The sequence below is a fragment of the Pelobates fuscus genome, chromosome 1, assembly GCF_036172605.1.
Source record: "Pelobates fuscus isolate aPelFus1 chromosome 1, aPelFus1.pri, whole genome shotgun sequence".
Lineage (NCBI taxonomy): Eukaryota > Metazoa > Chordata > Amphibia > Anura > Pelobatidae > Pelobates > Pelobates fuscus.
The window spans coordinates 209,680,911-209,700,407 of NC_086317.1; the positions used below are offsets into that span (position 1 = coordinate 209,680,911).

Consider the following 19,497-nt stretch of genomic DNA (forward strand, 5'->3'; position numbering starts at 1 on the left):
ACTTTATAGGAGATAATGTGGAATGAGACAAAAGGTAAAGATAGAGATTACGTTCGGGCAGTATATAGCTAGAAACTGTCAGTGAACCCTCATGGTGGACTGGCTGCAGTAGGATGTCACAAATTAAATACACCTGTCTCTACACTGCAGGATACAAGGAATGGTGTAAATAAGTGGGTCCAATCCAACAGACGCCCCAAGGCACACCAACATTCCAGGATTTAAGCATTTTCCAGTTCTGTTCGAGTGGGAATATTGACAAAATCTGGTCTGTTCAACGTAGACCCTATTCACAAACCTTAACAAAAATTGTATGAATTTCCGTATTACACATCTTCCACTGCTAAAATATAAGTGCCAGAGGAGTACTAATTGTCTCCTTCAGGGACTCTGCCTCTTCTAACACTTACTTTGAAAATGCAGATAGATATACACATAGCGCATACGAATATATATCTTCATAAAATGGCTTCCAACTCCCCCTTCCACCCCAATAGTCTGCTCATTAACCCAACACTATAACACAGTCATCTTTAATATGAATGAGGCCCTGGACAAACTTCTTTCATGGACCGCCTACAAAACATAAAACCGTAAATAACTGTTAGGCTTCAAAATGAACAATCAATGCACATGCCAGTCAGATAAAGTTCAAGAGAGTAGTAGCTTTTTAATGCGTGTACATCGTATATATGAAACACAGTTTTCTTAGGGGTGTATACAACAGAAGACAAAATCAACCAATCATAGAAATTTCAGTGCAAAAAGTATCATTATTCATATAACATTACGAATTGCTGTAAGTCTACTGCGCATGTATAGCACGTCTTATCTTAAATATGCAGTCTGAGTTTGTCCTGTGAGAATAAAAAGGCAGTCGCTGCTTGCAGCAGATAGCAGACAGGGGGAAAAATTCATGCTTTTAACCCCTGCAGATGTGGAAAGACTTAACTAACGCAAAGGCATGTTAACCCTTTATTTACCTGTATCTATGACATGTCCCCTTTTCTCTGGTACTGCAGGTGAGAGTTAGGCAAGGTATATCCAGATGTACTAATTACACCCGGGGGACTTAAATTAATAGCTTAACCTCTATTCCCTTGCACCCCCTCCCACCAACAAACCATAGAGGAAGACCTGTCCAGGTATTTTTAGATACAGGGGTAATATATGTTTTTAAATTCACATCTTCTGTTAACTGATGTACATGACAGTCTTTGATTTAGGAACCCTATTAGAAATTTTCAGGTGCTTAGAGAGTATGTTATTTTTTCCAACGGCAGGATTTTTATAAAAGATAGTGGAAACTAGTGTCAGGCATTAGAACAGAAAAATATGGTATGTTTAACCCCTTAAGGACACAACTTCAGAAATAAAATGGAATCATGACGGAATATATCCGTCATGCGTCCTCAAAGGGTTAAAGAATACAAATTTAACCCTTTCAAAGCATTAGTATCTTGTATTAAAATAAGGCCTACTGCCCATTCAGTCTTTCAAGCCATGTATATAGTATATACTTTTAGCTAGTAATAAGAAATACAGAAGTAGAAAGCAGGACATGAGACTGACACTCTGTAACATAATATTAATATATATTATATATAGCTCTGTATGTCTAGGGGAATATTCACTAAGCATTGCATAGGTAAAACTATGTATTCTCCATCAATAGCATATAAAAACATACATGTAGAATTCTGTAGTTACCACAGTTATAAATTATCCCCAATGATCTCTCACCAGCCCCCCTGTTTTCTCTTCTTAACCGCATATATTCCCCTTATTATCTACAGTTATATCAGTATATCTTATAATCTTTTTGAATAAAATATAAAAGCAATGCAGTTTTATGTAACAAATTATCTAATTGTAAGGTTTGCTACTTAGTTGCAGTTACATAGCTGAAAAGAGACATGCGTCCATCAAGTTTAGAATTTATTACTCACTTAATACTTTGTTACTTACATTTGTGGTTGCTATATTCCTTCTCTTGCATTATCTTTTCAAGAATACAGCGATGCACAAAAATATATTGCTCCTACAAACCAAGATGTAATATTAGTCTTGTCATGCCCAGCTAGCATGCTTATGTGTATGTTTTATCAGGGTTAATGGGACACTCAAACAACTTAATTGCCGCCTGGGGGAAGTAGACAATGCTCCTGGAGGCAACCGAGAACGGTTTAACCCCCATGAGGTCTCCGGAGGCACTCTTACCTCAAGGGGTTAAACCATTCTCGCTTGTCTCCAGGAGCATTGTCCACTTCTCCAGCATTGTCCACTTCCCCCAGGCAGCATCTGGCTTCTGAATTTTCAGATTCAGGAAGTGTTGAGTGCTCTAGGGCAGGGAGGCTGCTGATCCAAGCCAGTTTAATAAATGTGTAGTCACTGATGGTCTGAGAGCCCAGCAGCACTCCACAATTCCTGAATCTAAAAATGCAGAAGCTGGATGCCTCCTGAGGGAGAATGGACATCCCTACTGGAGGCAACTTTGGGGTTAAACTGTTCAGGTTGACCCTGTTGGGGTTAAACCGGGTTTAAACGGTTGAGGTAAGAGTGCCAACAGGGGCCTCCTGGCAACATAACAACTTCATAAGGGCCAACAGAGGCCTCCTGGCACCATAACAACTTAATTTAGATGAAGTTGTTTTGATGCCTGGAGTGTCTCTTTAATTTGGCTGCTTAATGTGCTATGTATCAGATCACAGAAAAAGCTGAAAATTCGATTCTTTCATATGAGGCCAAACATCCAGCTCTGTCCCTTTGGCCAGGTGTGAAATATTGCACCCAAAGGGCATTTATATGTACGTACTTTTCCACAAACTTACTAACTAAGCACATTTTGCTTTTTATTTGAAATGCTAATCGACAGTTTGCCGTCAGGAGACAATTCTCTGCTTAGAGCCATATTCAAAATAAATGAATAATCATCCTGAGACGAATTATGATGCATTCTGCTATACATAATTAGAATGCTGAAGGTGTTCCTTACAAAAGAAGTAAAAATATGACCCATGCACCTTAAGCCATTTGTGGGATTTCTAAGTTGCAGATGAGTCTAAAAATACATCTTTGGAAAAGATAAATTATGACAGATGTAAAAATAAATTCTGTGCTAGGTGTACAGCAAGAGATTAAAACATTTTTAAATAAGCTCTATTATATAGATTGGTGTTTAAGGTGAGAGGGAAGGTGTAATCAATATAGAGTTCTTACAGTAACTTTGACTTGGAAACTCGAAATGGGCACAGAGGGTATAAAACATATATGGGTAACAAAATTAGGGAACAATTAAAGACTTATATATTCTATCGTTACTGGGTTCTCTGCTCTCTTTCTTGGGACCGCCTTGATCATTTTCTAGATTTGACTTTTCTTTCAGCACAATGTGTGATTGTTTTTTTGTTAGTAATTGTCTATGATATAAGTCTGCTTATAAAAGAGACAAACGAATATTTAAGTAATATCTGATGTACAGATGGAGATACAATAAACACTAAATTACTAGCATTAATATTACAAGATATGTATACATGTCTGCATGTGTATGTGTTTTTGCTATTCCTTGTCCATATTGAAATTGTACGAGATAAATTGTAACTACACTCAGGGCCGGCCTTAGGCCCTTAGGCGCCCTGTGCGAAACTTTTTCGCAGCGCCCCCCATCATTCTTTTTATAGTTTATTAAATAAATAATGATTTAAAAACAAATATTAATTCCTCCTTTCCTGTTGTTACCTAGTTGGGAGAGGGGCATTCTGATCTGGGTGCAGACCATGCGTAACTGTCTCGCAAGCTCAGGGACTTGCAGTGTCCTGTGGTAATCTGCGGCAGTGCTCTGATTGGCCGGAGCTAGGAAGACAGCTACTTATGGTCTGCAGCCAACAGAAGTGCATGCCAGATGTGTCAGACTGCAGAGTCACATGCACACAGTCCCACAGTCAGATGCACACAGCTATACATATATACTGTCAAATACACAGGATCAGGCAGAAACAAAGTTACAGGGAGTTACATACATAAACAGTTACAGGCAGATAAACACACTCACACAGTTACAGGCAGATAGTAACACACAGTTACATACAGTCACACTCACAGTTACAGGCAGACAGCCACACACAATTACAATCAGACAGTAACACACATGTACACACACAGTTACAGGCAGACAATGACAAACACACACAGGTACAGACAGTCACATACATACAGACACACACACACACAGTTACATGCAGACAGTCACATACACAGAGGCAGACAGTCACACACACAGAGGCAGATAGTCAAACACACACAGACAGAGGCAGACAGCCACACACACAGGTACTCACACACACACACAGAGGCAGACAACCACAGACACACAGGCAGACAGTCACACAGGCACACATACACACACACACAGGCAGACAGACAGCCACACAGGCAGACAGCCACACACACAGGTACTCACACACAGGCAGACAGTCACACGCACACACACAGGCAGACAGCCACACACACACACAGGCAGACAGCCACACACAGGTACTCACACACACAGAGGCATACAGCCACACACACAGGCAGACAGTCACGCGCACACACACACACACACACACACATACAGCCACACACTCACACTCACACACACAAAGGCAGACAGTTGCACATACTCACACACACTCACAAACATACAGTCATATATGGTTACCTCTGTCCTTTATGGTCTAGGAGAAGTGGAGGCAGTGCAGCTCCTGGGGTCTGGTTGTTAAGGAAGCAGGGACTCCTTCCTGCTTCCCATGCAGCCATCATTTTAGCTCTATCCCGCTGTCATTTTAGCTCCGCCCTCGCCGCAAGGTAAGCCCCGCCCCCACCGCAATGCTGGGAGGTTTTTTTTTCTAAGCCCGGGTGGACAATAATGAAATCCTCCACCCGGGTAGCCGGCCATGTGTGAGCTGTGTCGGCCACATGGCGCCCCCACTCCACGGCGCCCTGTGCGGCCGCACAGCTCGCACACCCTTAAGGCCGGCCCTGACTACACTGAACAAAATTATAAACGCAACACTTGTTTTTGCCCCCCAAACGCAACACTTGTTTTTTCATGAGCTGAGCTCAAAGATCTAAGACTTTTTCTATGTATACAAAAGGCCTATCAAATATTGTTCACAAATCTGTCTAAATCTGTGTTAGTGAGCACTTCTCCTTTGCCGAGATAATCTATCCACCTCACAGGTGTGGCATATCAAGATGCTGATTAGACAGCATGATTATTGCAAAGGTGTGCCTTAGGCTGGCCACAATAAAAGGCCACTCTAAAATGTGCAGTTTTGTCACACAGCACAATGCCACAGATGTCGCAAGTTTTGAGGGAGCGTGCAATTGGCACGCTGACTGCAGGAATTTCCACCAGAGCTGTTGCCTGTGAATTGAATGTTCATTTATCTACCATAAACTGTCTCCAAAGGCGTTTCAGAGAATTTGGCAGTACATCCAACCGGCCTCACAACCACAGACCACATGTAAGCACATCAGCCCAGGACCTCCACATCCAGCATCTTCACCTCCAAGATCGTCTGAGACCAGCCACCCAGACAGCTGCTACTACAATCGGTGTGCATAACCAAAGAATTTCTGCACAAACTGTCAGAAAATGTCTCAGTGAAGCTCATCTGCTTCCTCGTCGTCCTCATCGGAGTCTCGACACCGACTTGAGTGGGCAAATGCTCACATTGATAGTGTCTGACACTTTAGAGAGGTGTTCTCTTCATGGATGAATCCTGGTTTTCATTGTACAGGGCAGATGGCAGACAGGGTGTATGGTGTCATGTGGATGAGCACTTTGCAACACATGCTGATGTGGCCCATGGTGGTGGTGGGGTTATAGTATGGGCAGGCTTATGTTATGGACAACGAACACAGGTGCATTTTATTGATGGCATTTTGAATGCACAGAGATACCGTGATGAGATCCTGAGACCCATTGTTGTGCCATTTATCCACGACCATCAAATCATGTTGCAGCATGATAATGCACGGCCACATGTTGCAAGGATCTGTACACAATTCCTGGAAGCTGAAAACATCCCAGTTCTTGCATGGTGAGCATTCTAAACGGACATGTCACCCATTGAGCATGTTTGGGATGCTCTGGATCAGCGTATACGACAGCGTGTTGCAGGTCCTGCCAATATCCTGAAACTTCACTCAGCCATTGAAGAGGAGTGGACCAACATTCCACAGGCCACAATCAACAACCTGATCAACTCTATGTGAAGGAGATGTGTTGCACTGTGTGAGGCAAATGGTGGTCACACCAGATACTGACTGGTTTCCGGACACCTCCCCCCCCTCCCCCCCCCTGGGAATCCTCCAATACAGTAAATCTGCAGCTTTTAGAGTGGCCTTTTATTGTGGCCAGCATAAGGCACACCTGTGCAATAATCCTGGATGTTCTCAATTGTCCTGGACGGCCCACTTGATCATTGACAAATGGGTTTGAAAAATTCTAAGCAAAGGCTATTTTTGGAATTCTCTACCATCCTTTATGCCCAGTTTCTAGTAATCCAGAATCCTCTAGATCTAAAAAGGGCAAATGCTATTCATCTCTTCACAACCTCATTCTTGACAAAATAAGTAATCTGCCCTGTTCCTCATGGAAATAAAGAATTAGGTTACTACTTAAGACTTTGTTTGACCCGGAAGGCATCAGGAGAATAGAGACCCATCTTGAATCTTCACAAACTAATCAGCATCTTGATATGCCACACCTGTGAGGTGGATGGATTATCTCAGGAAAGGAGCAGTGCTCACTAACACAGATTTAGACAGATTTGTGAACAATATTTGAGAGAAATAGGCTTTTTGTGTACATAGAAAAAGTCTTAGATCTTTGAGTTCAGCTTATGAAAAATGGGGGCAAAAACAAGTGTTGCGTTTATAATTTTGTTCAATGTACATTTATTTTTTCCAATAAAAAAAAAAAAGCTGTGACTTATAAATGAGCCATGTGCTTATTAGAGGACAAGATTCAATTTTGAGTAAGTTGTCATTTTCCTTGCTTGAGCCCCCAGGAACAGGAATTACTTTTAACTGTTTGTTGGTGTAAATCATTTGTCTATCATCAATGTTTATGTATGCACTGTGACTATTTTGTTCATAATAAATATTTCTTTATTAAGTTCTACCTTTTGTTTGGTAAAGAATTTGTTTACTGAAGAGACCTATTTAGTAGTATTTTTGATTGCATAGATATTTTGCTAGCAATCGTTTGGGAGTTCTTTTAATTTACTTGGGAGAACTAAAGGCATCTCATTTATAAATTGCCATGGGGATGGTAGCAATAACCCCTTGTAAGTCTTGACACTTACCACTGTCTGCACCATCAGGTACCTGCTGAGTCGCATTTGATACACAGTGCTAAATACGTCAACACAGCTTTCAGCTCTCATCTGCTGCAGTGCCACATCAAGAGCTATGAGTGTTCCAGTGCGCCCAACACCAGCACTAGGAGGGATTAGTTTAAAAGACAGAAGGTGAATACAAATGTAGATGTAAATGTAAATTTGTGCACAGAAAGAACAACAAACACGAAGAGGAGATTTATCAAGGCAAAACATGTACTATTCTATGGCATGGTCCTAAATGAGGAGCAATCCCCATGGAAACCTATAATTTGTCTGTCAACATTTAGCACTTTGTTTTAAATATGTTTATTAATGTCGCAAACAAAAAAGCGTGAGCAGACATTTTACGAATCTGAAAATAACATATGGTTGCCTGCGCAGAGGCTTATAAATCAGAATATACAAGCAATAGAATAACTTAGATGTACATTGACTTTGCAACATATGGTATATCAAAGGCATTTGACAGGTATAGTAACGCATTTTACAGGCTTATTAGTCCTCTGAGCAATACCCATGTCTAACTGTGCGTGGTATGGCGCTTTCAGCGTGGGTAGCCATATGCGTAATTTAATAAACATGCAAACAATGAAATTAAGTGTATATAAACTTCATAACAGTTATTTTTGTTTCAGATAAAACCCATTTTATGTCTGTATTGCGCCTGATAGCATTGCGCCTAGCTTAAAAGCTCTTTTTATATCTAGTAGCATGTTAACATGAGCGCGGCGTAAACCCTTGTCCTAGACCAGTTGTTACCTGTGCATGGGCACGTCTATCATGTCAGTTAATGTACGGCGACCGGACTTAATATATCTAAGTATATGTTTCGTTGACTTCCCTACTAGGGCATAGTGTATGCTTTATAGTTCTCCTCACTAGTACTATACAACAGAGTATGCTGAACCATCCTTTAAACATGCAATTGTTCTCGTTCTTTGGCCTCTAAGGGCAATGCTGCTTGTCAGGTTTAATATGCTGTAAATAAAACTGCTGTGCAGAAATACATTATTTCCTAATGTACCGCCCCGTACAGCACATTGTAGCTAAGTATGTATATACTAAGGAGCAGTATATCGTTAAGCAGTAATAAGGGATATGAGCTTAGACAAAGCTTATACGTTTTTAAACTAGAATCCTACATGTTCCGTTAGTTCCCCACGGAAATGGGAGCTGATGCAATGTTCATATATGGAGGTGGGAAGGCAAATCTTGGTGAGGTAACTGGAACATCATGTCGGCCTGTGTGACCGTCTGTGAGGAGTCTCTTACTGTGTCACCATCGTACTGTCCCTGGGCCGACTCCCGCCAGCCAGCCGGGTCCCCCGCGGCACTGTGGGCACTCAGGAGCGCGAACCGGCCTTTGGACCCAACCACAAAATCCGCGGGTCGACCGCTCCCTAAACCTCCCCAGCTGCACGTGAGTCCACTTGGAGCACGGCCACATATTTGGCGCTGGTGGCTATCCCCCCCGACCACCGGTCCGTCGGGAGGGGCAGCGTTTGTCCTGCCCCACCGGGTTCGCGACATCAGGGACAAAAGCTCTCCGGGGACCCCACAGACCCGGAGGCTCAGGCGCCCACTCCACTAACGGTCAGGGGCCTAGCTCGGGGGTCCGTCTGGTGCCCGGAACCTCCAGGGCCCGCACGAGGTGTCCCGGTCAGCCTCCCTTGAGTAGTCTCCTGTGTTCCCTCTCCTGTGGGATAGGTCTGCAGGCAGGCCCCTGTCTGGTGGCCTTTGCCTGTGTAGGGGATCGTGTGGGCCCCACGCGGTATCTACCGCCCTGGAGTGTGTCGTCCCCATACGGCCGGGATTACCCCCACCGGCCGGGGGGGGGGGGGGGAGCGGGGCCGGGCCCCCCCTTGCGGCTTTTGCTGTCCTCAGCGAAGAATTGCCGGGGTTTAGATGTCCCTAGCCTGTTGGGCTGTTATCCGTGCTACTACATGTGCCGTGCATGTCCAGGCTTAATGTGGCATGTAGGCCCGCTTTAGGAGTTTCAATGTTCCCATCTCAGCACCGGGTTCAGTGTGGTATCGACAGGTAGCTGATCTGTTGCTCTTCAGTAATATGCAGAGGGATCCCGCTTTATCGTATTTTGTGTGCTGTTTTTAGCCGTTTTCCTGGGCTCAAGGCTGGGAGACATGAGGTGCTGCTGCCATTCAGCTTGGCGGCCCGGCCCCGCCCCCCAACATTTAGCACTTTGCACCGATATAGCATATCTTTCATCTTGATAAATCTCCCCCTATTTCTGAAATTCCTAAATTAAGATTAGCTTGTACCCATGACTTATCAATCTTTGTACAGCAAGAAGCTCCTTTTTACAGGGTAGAAATGTTTTTATTTATTTATTTATTGTATCAGAAATAAGTACAAATCATTTCAAGTTGTGTATTATTACATACACATATTCTGACATACACAAATGACAAAAAGTTAATAAATAGCGTATAATCGTGCATATACATCCATATGTTCATTTCTTTTGTTAAACCATTCTTTAATCCATCTTGTCTATCGTTAGAAACATTTAAATACATAAAGGGAATCAACACAGTAAAGGAGGAGACTTTATTTAAAAGAAGAAAAACTACCACAGCAAGAGGACATAGTCTTAAATTAGAGGGAAATAGGTTTAAAAATAATATCAGGAAGTATTACTTTACTGAGAGGGTAGTGGATGCATGGAATAGCCTTCCAGCTGAAGTGGTAGAGGTTAACACAGTAAAGGAGTTTAAGCATGCCTGGGATAGGCATAAGGATATCCTAACTATAAGATAAGGCCAGGGACTAATGAAAGTATTAAGAAAACTGGGCAGACTAGATGGGCCGAATGGTTCTTATCTGCCGTCACATTCTATGTTTCTATGTTTCTATGTTTACTTGCACCATGTATATCAAATCTTGCCTAAGCTTCTTATAAACCTTTTCCTGTTAATTTAATCTTATTAAAAAAAAGCAGAAAAGACAAAACAAAAATACATTTACAGATTGTGCCGATAAAATAACATTAAAGAATAAAAAAAGAAAAAAGAAAAGGATAGAGGGGAGCAAAATAGGATGCATATATAGATATATAGATATTGTGAAGAAAATAGACTTAGTTTCTGCATTTTTTTCTGTGTTTGTGACTTTCTGCAACATTTTGGTTTTCTATTGGATTTATTGGTTCGGCAGTTTAAAACTACCGAACACCGACCACCCTCCTGGCTCATTAACTTCAAAGAGAACTGTATTAAGTGCTCTCTGGGTGGCCATCGTTCGTATAGCCGAATGCCACGTGGAACAGAAAACGGCGGCCATCTTGTTTGCACGAAAAGGAGGTAGCGGGAATTGGTCATCGAGTGTCTGGAACTAAAAACCAACCCCGAAACATACGAACGCCTGCTTCCTTTTGTTGCCGAACAGCCAGGAGAGTGCCATTCGGTAGTTTGCTTCATACGAACAAGGGGAGCAATCGCTCCTATGAGCCAGGAGGATCCATTCGTGACTTTATTCGTTTTTATGCAATTTTTTGAATTGACCGACCACACACGCTGAATTTGTGGAACTGTTTTGGGCAGGAGCCTCCATACTATGACTTCCATACTTTTTGAAATTTGAAATTTGAACATGTTGTTCCCCCAGATCGGTGTTATCTGGGGCCATGTAGTTTGTGGGGATACCTGTTGTATAAAATGGTGTTCTAAGTTTTGGGGAAATTGTGTGCTCTCTGCCTGGAGATAATTGGGTTACTCCTTAACTTATCTCAATATCTCCCAGGCAGAGAGAGGGAGTGTGTTACTGTAAACCTGTACTTTGATTGGTTATTTCCTTTGTTTACTGTGGGAGGTCCTAAATAAAACATTATTCCTGTTACACCCTTCATGAAGTCTAGGCTCATGCTTGGGGAATATTTTACTTGCTGGGTAGTGATGTCGCGAACATAAAATTTTCCGTTCGCGAACGGCAAACGCAAACTTCCGCAAATGTTCGCGAACGGGCGAACTGGGCGAACCGCCATAGACTTCAATAGGCAGGCAAATTTTAAAACCCACAGGGACTCTTTCTGGCCACAATAGTGATGGAAAAGTTGTTTCAAGGGGACTAACACCCAGTGGCGGATCCAGAGCCTGATCTCGGGAGGGGCACTTGTAGATTATTTTAAAAAAATAATCCTGGCACAATAACCACTACAGCTCAGTGTAGTAGTTATGGTGCCAGTAGTGCCAGGATCCCACCCCAGAGTGTCAGGGTACCTGAAGTCTCTACCTCCGAGAGAGGTAGAGACTTAGACGTTCATCCGTCCGGACGCCATGTTTCCTCTGTTCCTCGCGGTCGACCCGGTCACACAAACGCCGGCCGCGAGGGAGTCTCTTCCTTTTGTAGCATGGTGCCCGGAGGCCGACGTCATCACGCCAATCCGGAACGACCTGTCACTCAGTCCGAGACAGACTAATCAGGTTTCGTCGGAGGCGTGTCTATCCTCTCTAGCCAGGGTATTTAAACATACTTCGCCCTGTTGCTCATTGCCCTGTCGTGGTTCTAGCCTGTCTAGTCACACAGTGCTCTGGTGTTTCTCAGTTATCCTTTTGGTTTCGACCCGGCTTGTTTCCTTACTCTGTTTACCTCCGTTATCCTTGACCCGGCTTGTTCCTCGCTTACCTGTCTTCTCGTTCCCTCGACCTCGGCTTGTCTCTGACCATTCTCTATACTCTCTGTACGTTAGCCCGGCCATTCTAAGGACCGGTATACGTACCCTGTACCTGTTTGTACTTTGCGTGTTGGATCCCTGTCCCGATCCTGACATTACGACAGGGCCAATGGATCCTGCAGGTACTAACAGTCAGGTTGGTTCCTCTGATTCCAGGTTTGACGCCATGGAACACAGAATGGACCAAATGGCCTTAGCACTACAGGCATTGTTGTCTCGTGCTAATAATCCTCCAGAGGAGACGCGTCCTACTCCTATTTCCTCTGTAGGTTCAGGCCTAGAGGTAGCTACTGTAGGTGCCTCTTCCCGTGTTACTCCACCTGTACGTTATGGTGGGTCACCTGAGAAGTGTCGTGGTTTTTTAAACCAGATCAGCATTCACTTTGAATTGCAACCTCGCTCCTATCCTACCGATAGGGCAAAGGTTGGGTTTATTATCACCTTACTCATTGAGAAAGCTCTGAGATGGGCTAACCCATTATGGGAGAACGATAACCCGTTGGTATACAATTATACTGCCTTTGTAGCTGCTTTTAGAAGAACTTTTGACCCTCCTGGTAGAAAGGTCAATGCAGCCAGATTACTGTTGCGCCTGAGACAGGAGAACCGAACATTAGTGGATTATGCACTAGAGTTCAGGTCTCTGGCGTCAGAAGTTAAGTGGAATGAACAGGCTTATATGGATGTATTCTTGAACGGGTTATCAGATGTTATCCTTGACGAAATTGCTACTAGAGAGCTACCAGAGAATTTAGAGGACTTAATTTCGTTCATTTCTCGTATTGATGAACGTATAAGAGAAAGACAGAACACTCGAGAGAGGAACCTAAGACCTGCCTTTAAATTAGCACCTGCATTTCTAAGTCCTGAGTCCAATACCTCACTAATTCCTGAACCTATGCAGATAGGCAATACTCATCTCTCAGAAGAGGAGAGACTGTACAGGAGAAGGGAGGGATTGTGTATGTATTGTGGAGTCAGAGGTCATTTACGCCTGAATTGTCCTGTTCGCTCGGGAAACGCCCGCACCTAAGTTTCTCTAGAGGACAGGCCTTGGGTGTTTCTATTTTGTCCTCTACGCATAATTACAAAAATCACAGGCTTTTACTACCAGTTTCTTTAACATGGAAGAAGGAAGTACTTAAGACCGTGGCATTGATAGATTCCGGCGCTGCTGAGAATTTTATCGATCAAGCCTTTGCCACTAAGCACACTATTCCTTCCCAGTTAAGAGAGACTCCCTTGGCCGTTGAGGCCATTGATGGTAGACCACTACTCGAGCCTGTTATTACTCGTGAGACTATATCCATGAGCCTGTCTGTTGGTATCTTACACGAGGAGAGTATATCTCTTATGCTTATTTCGTCCCCTTCCGTTCCCATAGTCCTGGGGTATCCATGGTTAAAGAGACATAACCCTACTATCGATTGGGAGTTAGGGGAGATACTCTCGTGGGGTCAGGGTTGTCAGGAGAGGTGTTTACGGAAGGTATCCCCTTTGGCTGTAATTTACACACCTGACACTACTACCCAGCCTAAAGAGAGACAGATACCTCCTTTGTACATGGACTTAAAGGCAGTATTCGATAAAAAGAACGCTGATACTCTACCTCCACACAGGTCTTTTGATTGTAAAATTAACCTATTACCTGGTACCATGCCTCCTAGGGGCAATGTATACCCTCTATCCACTAAAGAGAATGCTGTTTTAGAGGAGTATATTCAGGAGAATTTAGACAAGGGATTTATCAGGAGATCCTCATCTCCTGCCGGGGCTGGGTTCTTTTTTGTTAAGAAGAAGGATGGGTCACTCAGACCTTGTATCGATTATCGAGGGTTGAATAAAATAACCATCAGGAATGCCTATCCTATCCCCTTGATTACAGAACTCTTTGATCGGTTAAAGGGCTCTAAGATTTTCACCAAGTTGGACCTCAGAGGGGCGTACAACTTGGTGAGAATTCAGCAAGGCCATGAGTGGAAGACAGCGTTTAATACCCGCTATGGTCATTATGAGTATACGGTCATGCCTTTTGGTCTCTGTAACGCACCTGCAGTTTTCCAAGATTTGATTAACGAAGTTCTTAGGGAATTTCAACATGATTGTGTTATTGTCTACCTGGATGACATACTCATACACTCTAAAGAGATTGAGACCCACCATCGACAAGTCAGACAGGTATTACACAAACTTTTACAACATGGTTTGTACTGTAAACTTGAGAAATGCAGTTTTGACCAGACCCAGATAGACTTTCTTGGATACGTGATTTCTGGGGAGGGCTTTAAGATGGATCCTGACAAACTCCAGTCTATTTTAGATTGGCCATTGCCTCAGGGACTCAAAGCTATTCAGAGATTTATTGGCTTCTCTAATTATTATAGACGCTTCATTAAGGGCTACTCGTCTATTATTGCGCCCATCACCAATATGACCAAACAAGGGGCGGATACTAAGACATGGTCTACTGATGCTCTAGCTGCTTTCAAGAGTCTCAAAGAACTTTTTGCCTCTGCTCCAATACTAGTCCATCCGGATACGACCTTACCGTTCCTGCTCGAGGTCGATGCCTCTGAGACAGGAGTAGGGGCGGTTCTGTCACAAAGATTGGGGGTAGATAAACCATTGCACCCATGTGGTTTTTTTTCTAAGAAACTTTCGGGCCCTGAGAGCAGATATGACATCGGCGACAGAGAACTCTTAGCAGTCATTAAAGCCTTAAAGGAATGGAGACATTTATTAGAGGGAACCTTACACCCTATTACTATCCTGACGGACCACAAGAACTTGTCCTACATTGGGGAGGCTAAGCGCCTGTCCTCTAGGCAGGCTCGTTGGTCCTTATTCCTGACTCACTTCAACTATGTGCTGACTTATAGACCTGGTTCAAAAAATTCTAAAGCCGATGCCTTATCTCGCCAGTATGAACCTTCTACTGTACCTGAGCCGGTCCTTTCCTCTATAGTTCCGAAATGCAATATTGTTGCTAATACTAATCTCAGGATTCATTCTCCGTTACTGGCCGAGATCGTTAAGCTACAACATTTAGCACCTAGACAGACTCCTGTGGGTCGACATTTCGTTCCTCCTGCTCTTCAACTGGAACTGTTGCAGTGTTTCCATAACAGCAAGATGGCGGGACATCCTGGTATTCGCAAGACTTTTGCGTTGATCTCTAAGGATTTCTGGTGGCCTGCTTTACGTAGGGATACTAAAGATTTCATCGCTGCATGTGAGGTTTGTACTAAGACCAAACAACCTCATACGCTTCCTTGTGGATTCCTGCACCCCTTAGAAGTTCCAGAGAAGCCGTGGTCCTGCTTGGCCATGGACTTTATTGTCGATCTACCTATCTCTAAAAAACAGACTGTTATCCTCACCGTGGTTGACAGATTCACTAAGATGGCACACTTCATTCCTCTGCCTAAACTTCCATCTTCTCCCGAATTGGCCGAGATATTCGCTAGGGAGATTTTTCGCCTACATGGGATACCCTCCCAAATTGTGTCTGACAGAGGTTCCCAATTTATTTCCCGTTTTTGGAGGTCCTTCTGTTCGCAACTTGGTATCAAATTGAACTTTTCGTCTGCCTATCACCCTCAGTCTAATGGAGCTGCTGAACGTACCAACCAGAAAATTGAACAATATTTGCGATGTTTTGTTTCCGAACACCAGGATGATTGGGTCGGTTTGATTCCTTGGGCAGAGTTTGCACACAACAATCTCGTTTGCGATTCTACTCATTCAAGCCCCTTCTTCATGAATTATGGCTTTCACCCGTCTATTCTTCCTTCGGCTTCTCCTTCCCAGGGGGTGCCGTCGGTTGATGTTCATGTTGCTAATTTGAGGAAGTTGTGGGATCAAACTCGGCAAATCCTTACGCACAATTCTATGCTGGTTAAGAAACATGCTGATAAACGTAGAAGGGCGGCTCCGCTCTTTGTTCCGGGTGATAGGGTATGGTTGAGCACGAGGAACATCCGTTTAAAGGTGCCCTCCATGAAGTTCGCTCCCCGTTATATTGGACCTTACAGGGTGTTATCTCGTATCAATCCAGTTGCGTATCGTCTAGCTCTTCCTGATACCTTACGCATCCCTAACTCGTTTCATGTGTCGTTGCTGAAACCTCTTATTTGTAACAGGTTCTCCTCCACAACAGCCCCTCCTTGTCCTGTTCAGGTGGAGGGTCAGGAGGAGTATGAGGTTAACTCTATTATTGATTCTCGTATCTCTCGGGGGAAAGTACAATATCTGGTCGATTGGAAGGGATACGGTCCTGAGGAGAGGAGTTGGGTACCTCAGGAGGATGTTCATGCTCCTCGTCTCCGCAGGGCGTATCACTCTCGCTTTCCATCTCGTCCCGGTTCTTTCCGCCCGGTGGGCGTATCTGAGGGGGGGGGTACTGTCAGGGTACCTGAAGTCTCTACCTCCGAGAGAGGTAGAGACTTAGACGTTCATCCGTCCGGACGCCATGTTTCCTCTGTTCCTCGCGGTCGACCCGGTCACACAAACGCCGGCCGCGAGGGAGTCTCTTCCTTTTGTAGCATGGTGCCCGGAGGCCGACGTCATCACGCCAATCCGGAACGACCTGTCACTCAGTCCGAGACAGACTAATCAGGTTTCGTCGGAGGCGTGTCTATCCTCTCTAGCCAGGGTATTTAAACATACTTCGCCCTGTTGCTCATTGCCCTGTCGTGGTTCTAGCCTGTCTAGTCACACAGTGCTCTGGTGTTTCTCAGTTATCCTTTTGGTTTCGACCCGGCTTGTTTCCTTACTCTGTTTACCTCCGTTATCCTTGACCCGGCTTGTTCCTCGCTTACCTGTCTTCTCGTTCCCTCGACCTCGGCTTGTCTCTGACCATTCTCTATACTCTCTGTACGTTAGCCCGGCCATTCTAAGGACCGGTATACGTACCCTGTACCTGTTTGTACTTTGCGTGTTGGATCCCTGTCCCGATCCTGACACAGAGTAAGTAGTCATACCGTTTAAGAACAGTTTGACAACTTACCTGGGGTCTGCTGGGATATAGGGCATAAGAGAAGTGGTGTGTGTTAGGGGTGAAGTGTGTGTGAAAGGTGCAGTGTGTGTGTGAGCGGTGAAGTGAGTGTGAGTGCGTAAGGGTGACAGTGTGTGTATGGGGGCACTGTATGTATGTGTGGGGCAGTGTGTGTATGGGGGGCACTGTGTGTATGGGGGGGTCGTGTGTGTGTGTTTGGGGCAATGTGTGTATGGGGGGAGCAGTTTGTGTAGGGCACTGTGTGTGTATGGGTGTGCAGTGTCCGGGGCAGTATGTGTATGGGGCAGTGTTTGTGGGGCAGTGTGTGCATGGGGACAGTGTTTGTGGGACAGTGTTGTATGGGGACAGTGTTTGTGGGACAGTGTTGTATGACGACAGTGTTTGTGGGGCAGTGTGTGTATGGGGGCAGTGTATGTGGGGGCAGTGTGTGTATGGGGGCAGTGTTTGTATGTGGACAGTGTGTGTATGGGGTCAGTGTGTGTAGTGTTTGTATGTGGGGCAGTGTTTGTGGGTCAGTGTGTGTAAGGGGGAAGTGTGTGTAGTGTGTATGGGGCAGTGTTTGTGGGGCAGTGTGTGTATGGGGACAGTGTGTATATGGGGACAGTGTGTGTATGGGGACAGTGTGTGTATGGGGACAGTGTGTATATGGGGACAGTGTGTGTATGGGGTCAGTGTGTGTATGGGGTCAGTGTGTGTAGTGTCTGTATGGGGTCAGTGTGTGTATGGGGTCAGTGTGTGTAGTGTCTGTATGGGGTCAGTGTGTGTATGTGGGGCAGTGTGTGTAGTGTTTGTAGTGTGTGTATGGGGGCAGTGTGTGTATGGGGTCAGTGTGTGTATGGGGTCAGTGTGTGTATGGGGGCAGTGTGTGTAGTGTGTATAGTGTGTGTATGGGGCAGTGTATGTGGGGCAGTGTGTATGGGGGGGAGGGGAGGAGGGAAGGGGGGCTTTTTAATGAAAAAAAAAATGTATTTAATAAAATATATTTATGCCCCCCCCTCCCTTCTTACCTTTATTGAGGAGGAGGGGGAACATTTCTGGATCCCTGGTGGTCCCAGTGGGGAATCCCTGGTGGTCCAGTGGTTCCAGTGAACTCTAGCCCGCGCTCCAGGGCTAGAGTTCACTCTCGCGAGATTTGGAGCGTTGCCGTGGTAACCGCGGCAACGCTCCAAATCTCGCGAGAGGAGGACCCGGAGGAGCTGCTGGTAACAGCTCCCGTGTCCTCTCTCCCTCCCTCCCCTGCCGGCTGTCAGCACAGTGCCTGCGGACCGGGGAGGGAGATCACTGATCACTCTCCCCGATCCGCAGGCACATTGCAGGGCTAGCGCTTGGGCAATGCCAGCCCTGCACTAGCCGGCAGGGGGGGAATCTCGGGGGGGGCAATTGCCCCGTTGCCCCCCCCTGGATCCGCCAATGCTAACACCTGGACTGTGGCATGCCGGAGGGGGATCCATGGCAAAACTCGCATGGAAAATTACATAGTTGATGCAGAGTCTGGTTTTAATCCATAAAGGGCATAAATCACCTAACATTCCTAAATTGTTTGGAATAATGTGCTTTAAAACATCAGGTATGATGTTGTATCGATCAGGTAGTGTAAGGGTTACGCCCGCTTCACAGTGACAGACCAAACTCCCTGTTTAACGCACTGCAAACAACCGCAAACAGTCCATTTGCACAACCGCAAACTCCCAATTTGCACAAGGTTTGATACCAAGCTAGCCATGTCCCGTTCCTTGTCCTCACTGATGTCATTGAAGGTCTCTTCCTCCACCCAACCACGTACAACACCAAGGGTCCCCGAAAGGTGACAACAAGCCCCCTGTATTTTTTATTTTTTTTTAAATGTACACTACTGTTACACCAGATATGAGTTGCACTGGTGTGACACTGTGCCCTGGCAGGCCCTGAAACGCACACGTGTGAAGGAAACTGACTGCTATTATATTACAGTAAAAAAAGTTTAGTTTTTTTTTTAAATGCAAGCTATTGTGACACCAGATATGAGTGGTGGCACTGGGCAAGTGGGCACAGTATACGCTGTGAGCCTGACACACACGCTGGCAAGCAGGCAGGCAACTGCAATTAGATTACACAAAAAAAAGCAGACTGATGTTCTAGCCCTAAAAAGGGCTTTTTGGGGTGCTGTCCTTACAGCAGAGATCAGATGAGTCCTTCAGGACTGTAGTGGACACTGAATACACTAGCCTAGCTATCAATTTCCCTATTAAATCAGCAGCAGCTACACTGTCCCTCCTCTCACTAAGAATGCAGTTTCCGGGGGCGGGGCCTAGCTGTCATGGAGGAAAGACGCACTGCATGTGAGCTCCCTCAATATCTCACTTTAAGCAGCTATCAACAAGCAAATTTCACCCCAGAAGGGGATGACCCAGCAATGT

At 44.9% G+C, this 19,497-nt stretch overlaps 1 protein-coding gene across 1 annotated transcript in view; it reads right to left on the bottom strand.

The window, feature by feature from the left end:
* Nucleotides 1-511: 511 nt before the first annotated feature.
* Nucleotides 512-19,497, bottom strand: part of LOC134609396 (receptor-type tyrosine-protein phosphatase V-like) — a 48,577-nt gene continuing 29,591 nt past the window's right edge. The window contains exons 6-8 of the mRNA XM_063453080.1: nt 7,359-7,494; nt 1,969-2,041; nt 512-576 (exon numbers count right to left, since the gene is read on the bottom strand). Of these exons, the coding sequence (XP_063309150.1) occupies nt 566-576; nt 1,969-2,041; nt 7,359-7,494 (220 nt within the window). The 3' untranslated portion in view covers nt 512-565. The remainder of the gene's footprint in view (nt 577-1,968; nt 2,042-7,358; nt 7,495-19,497) is intronic.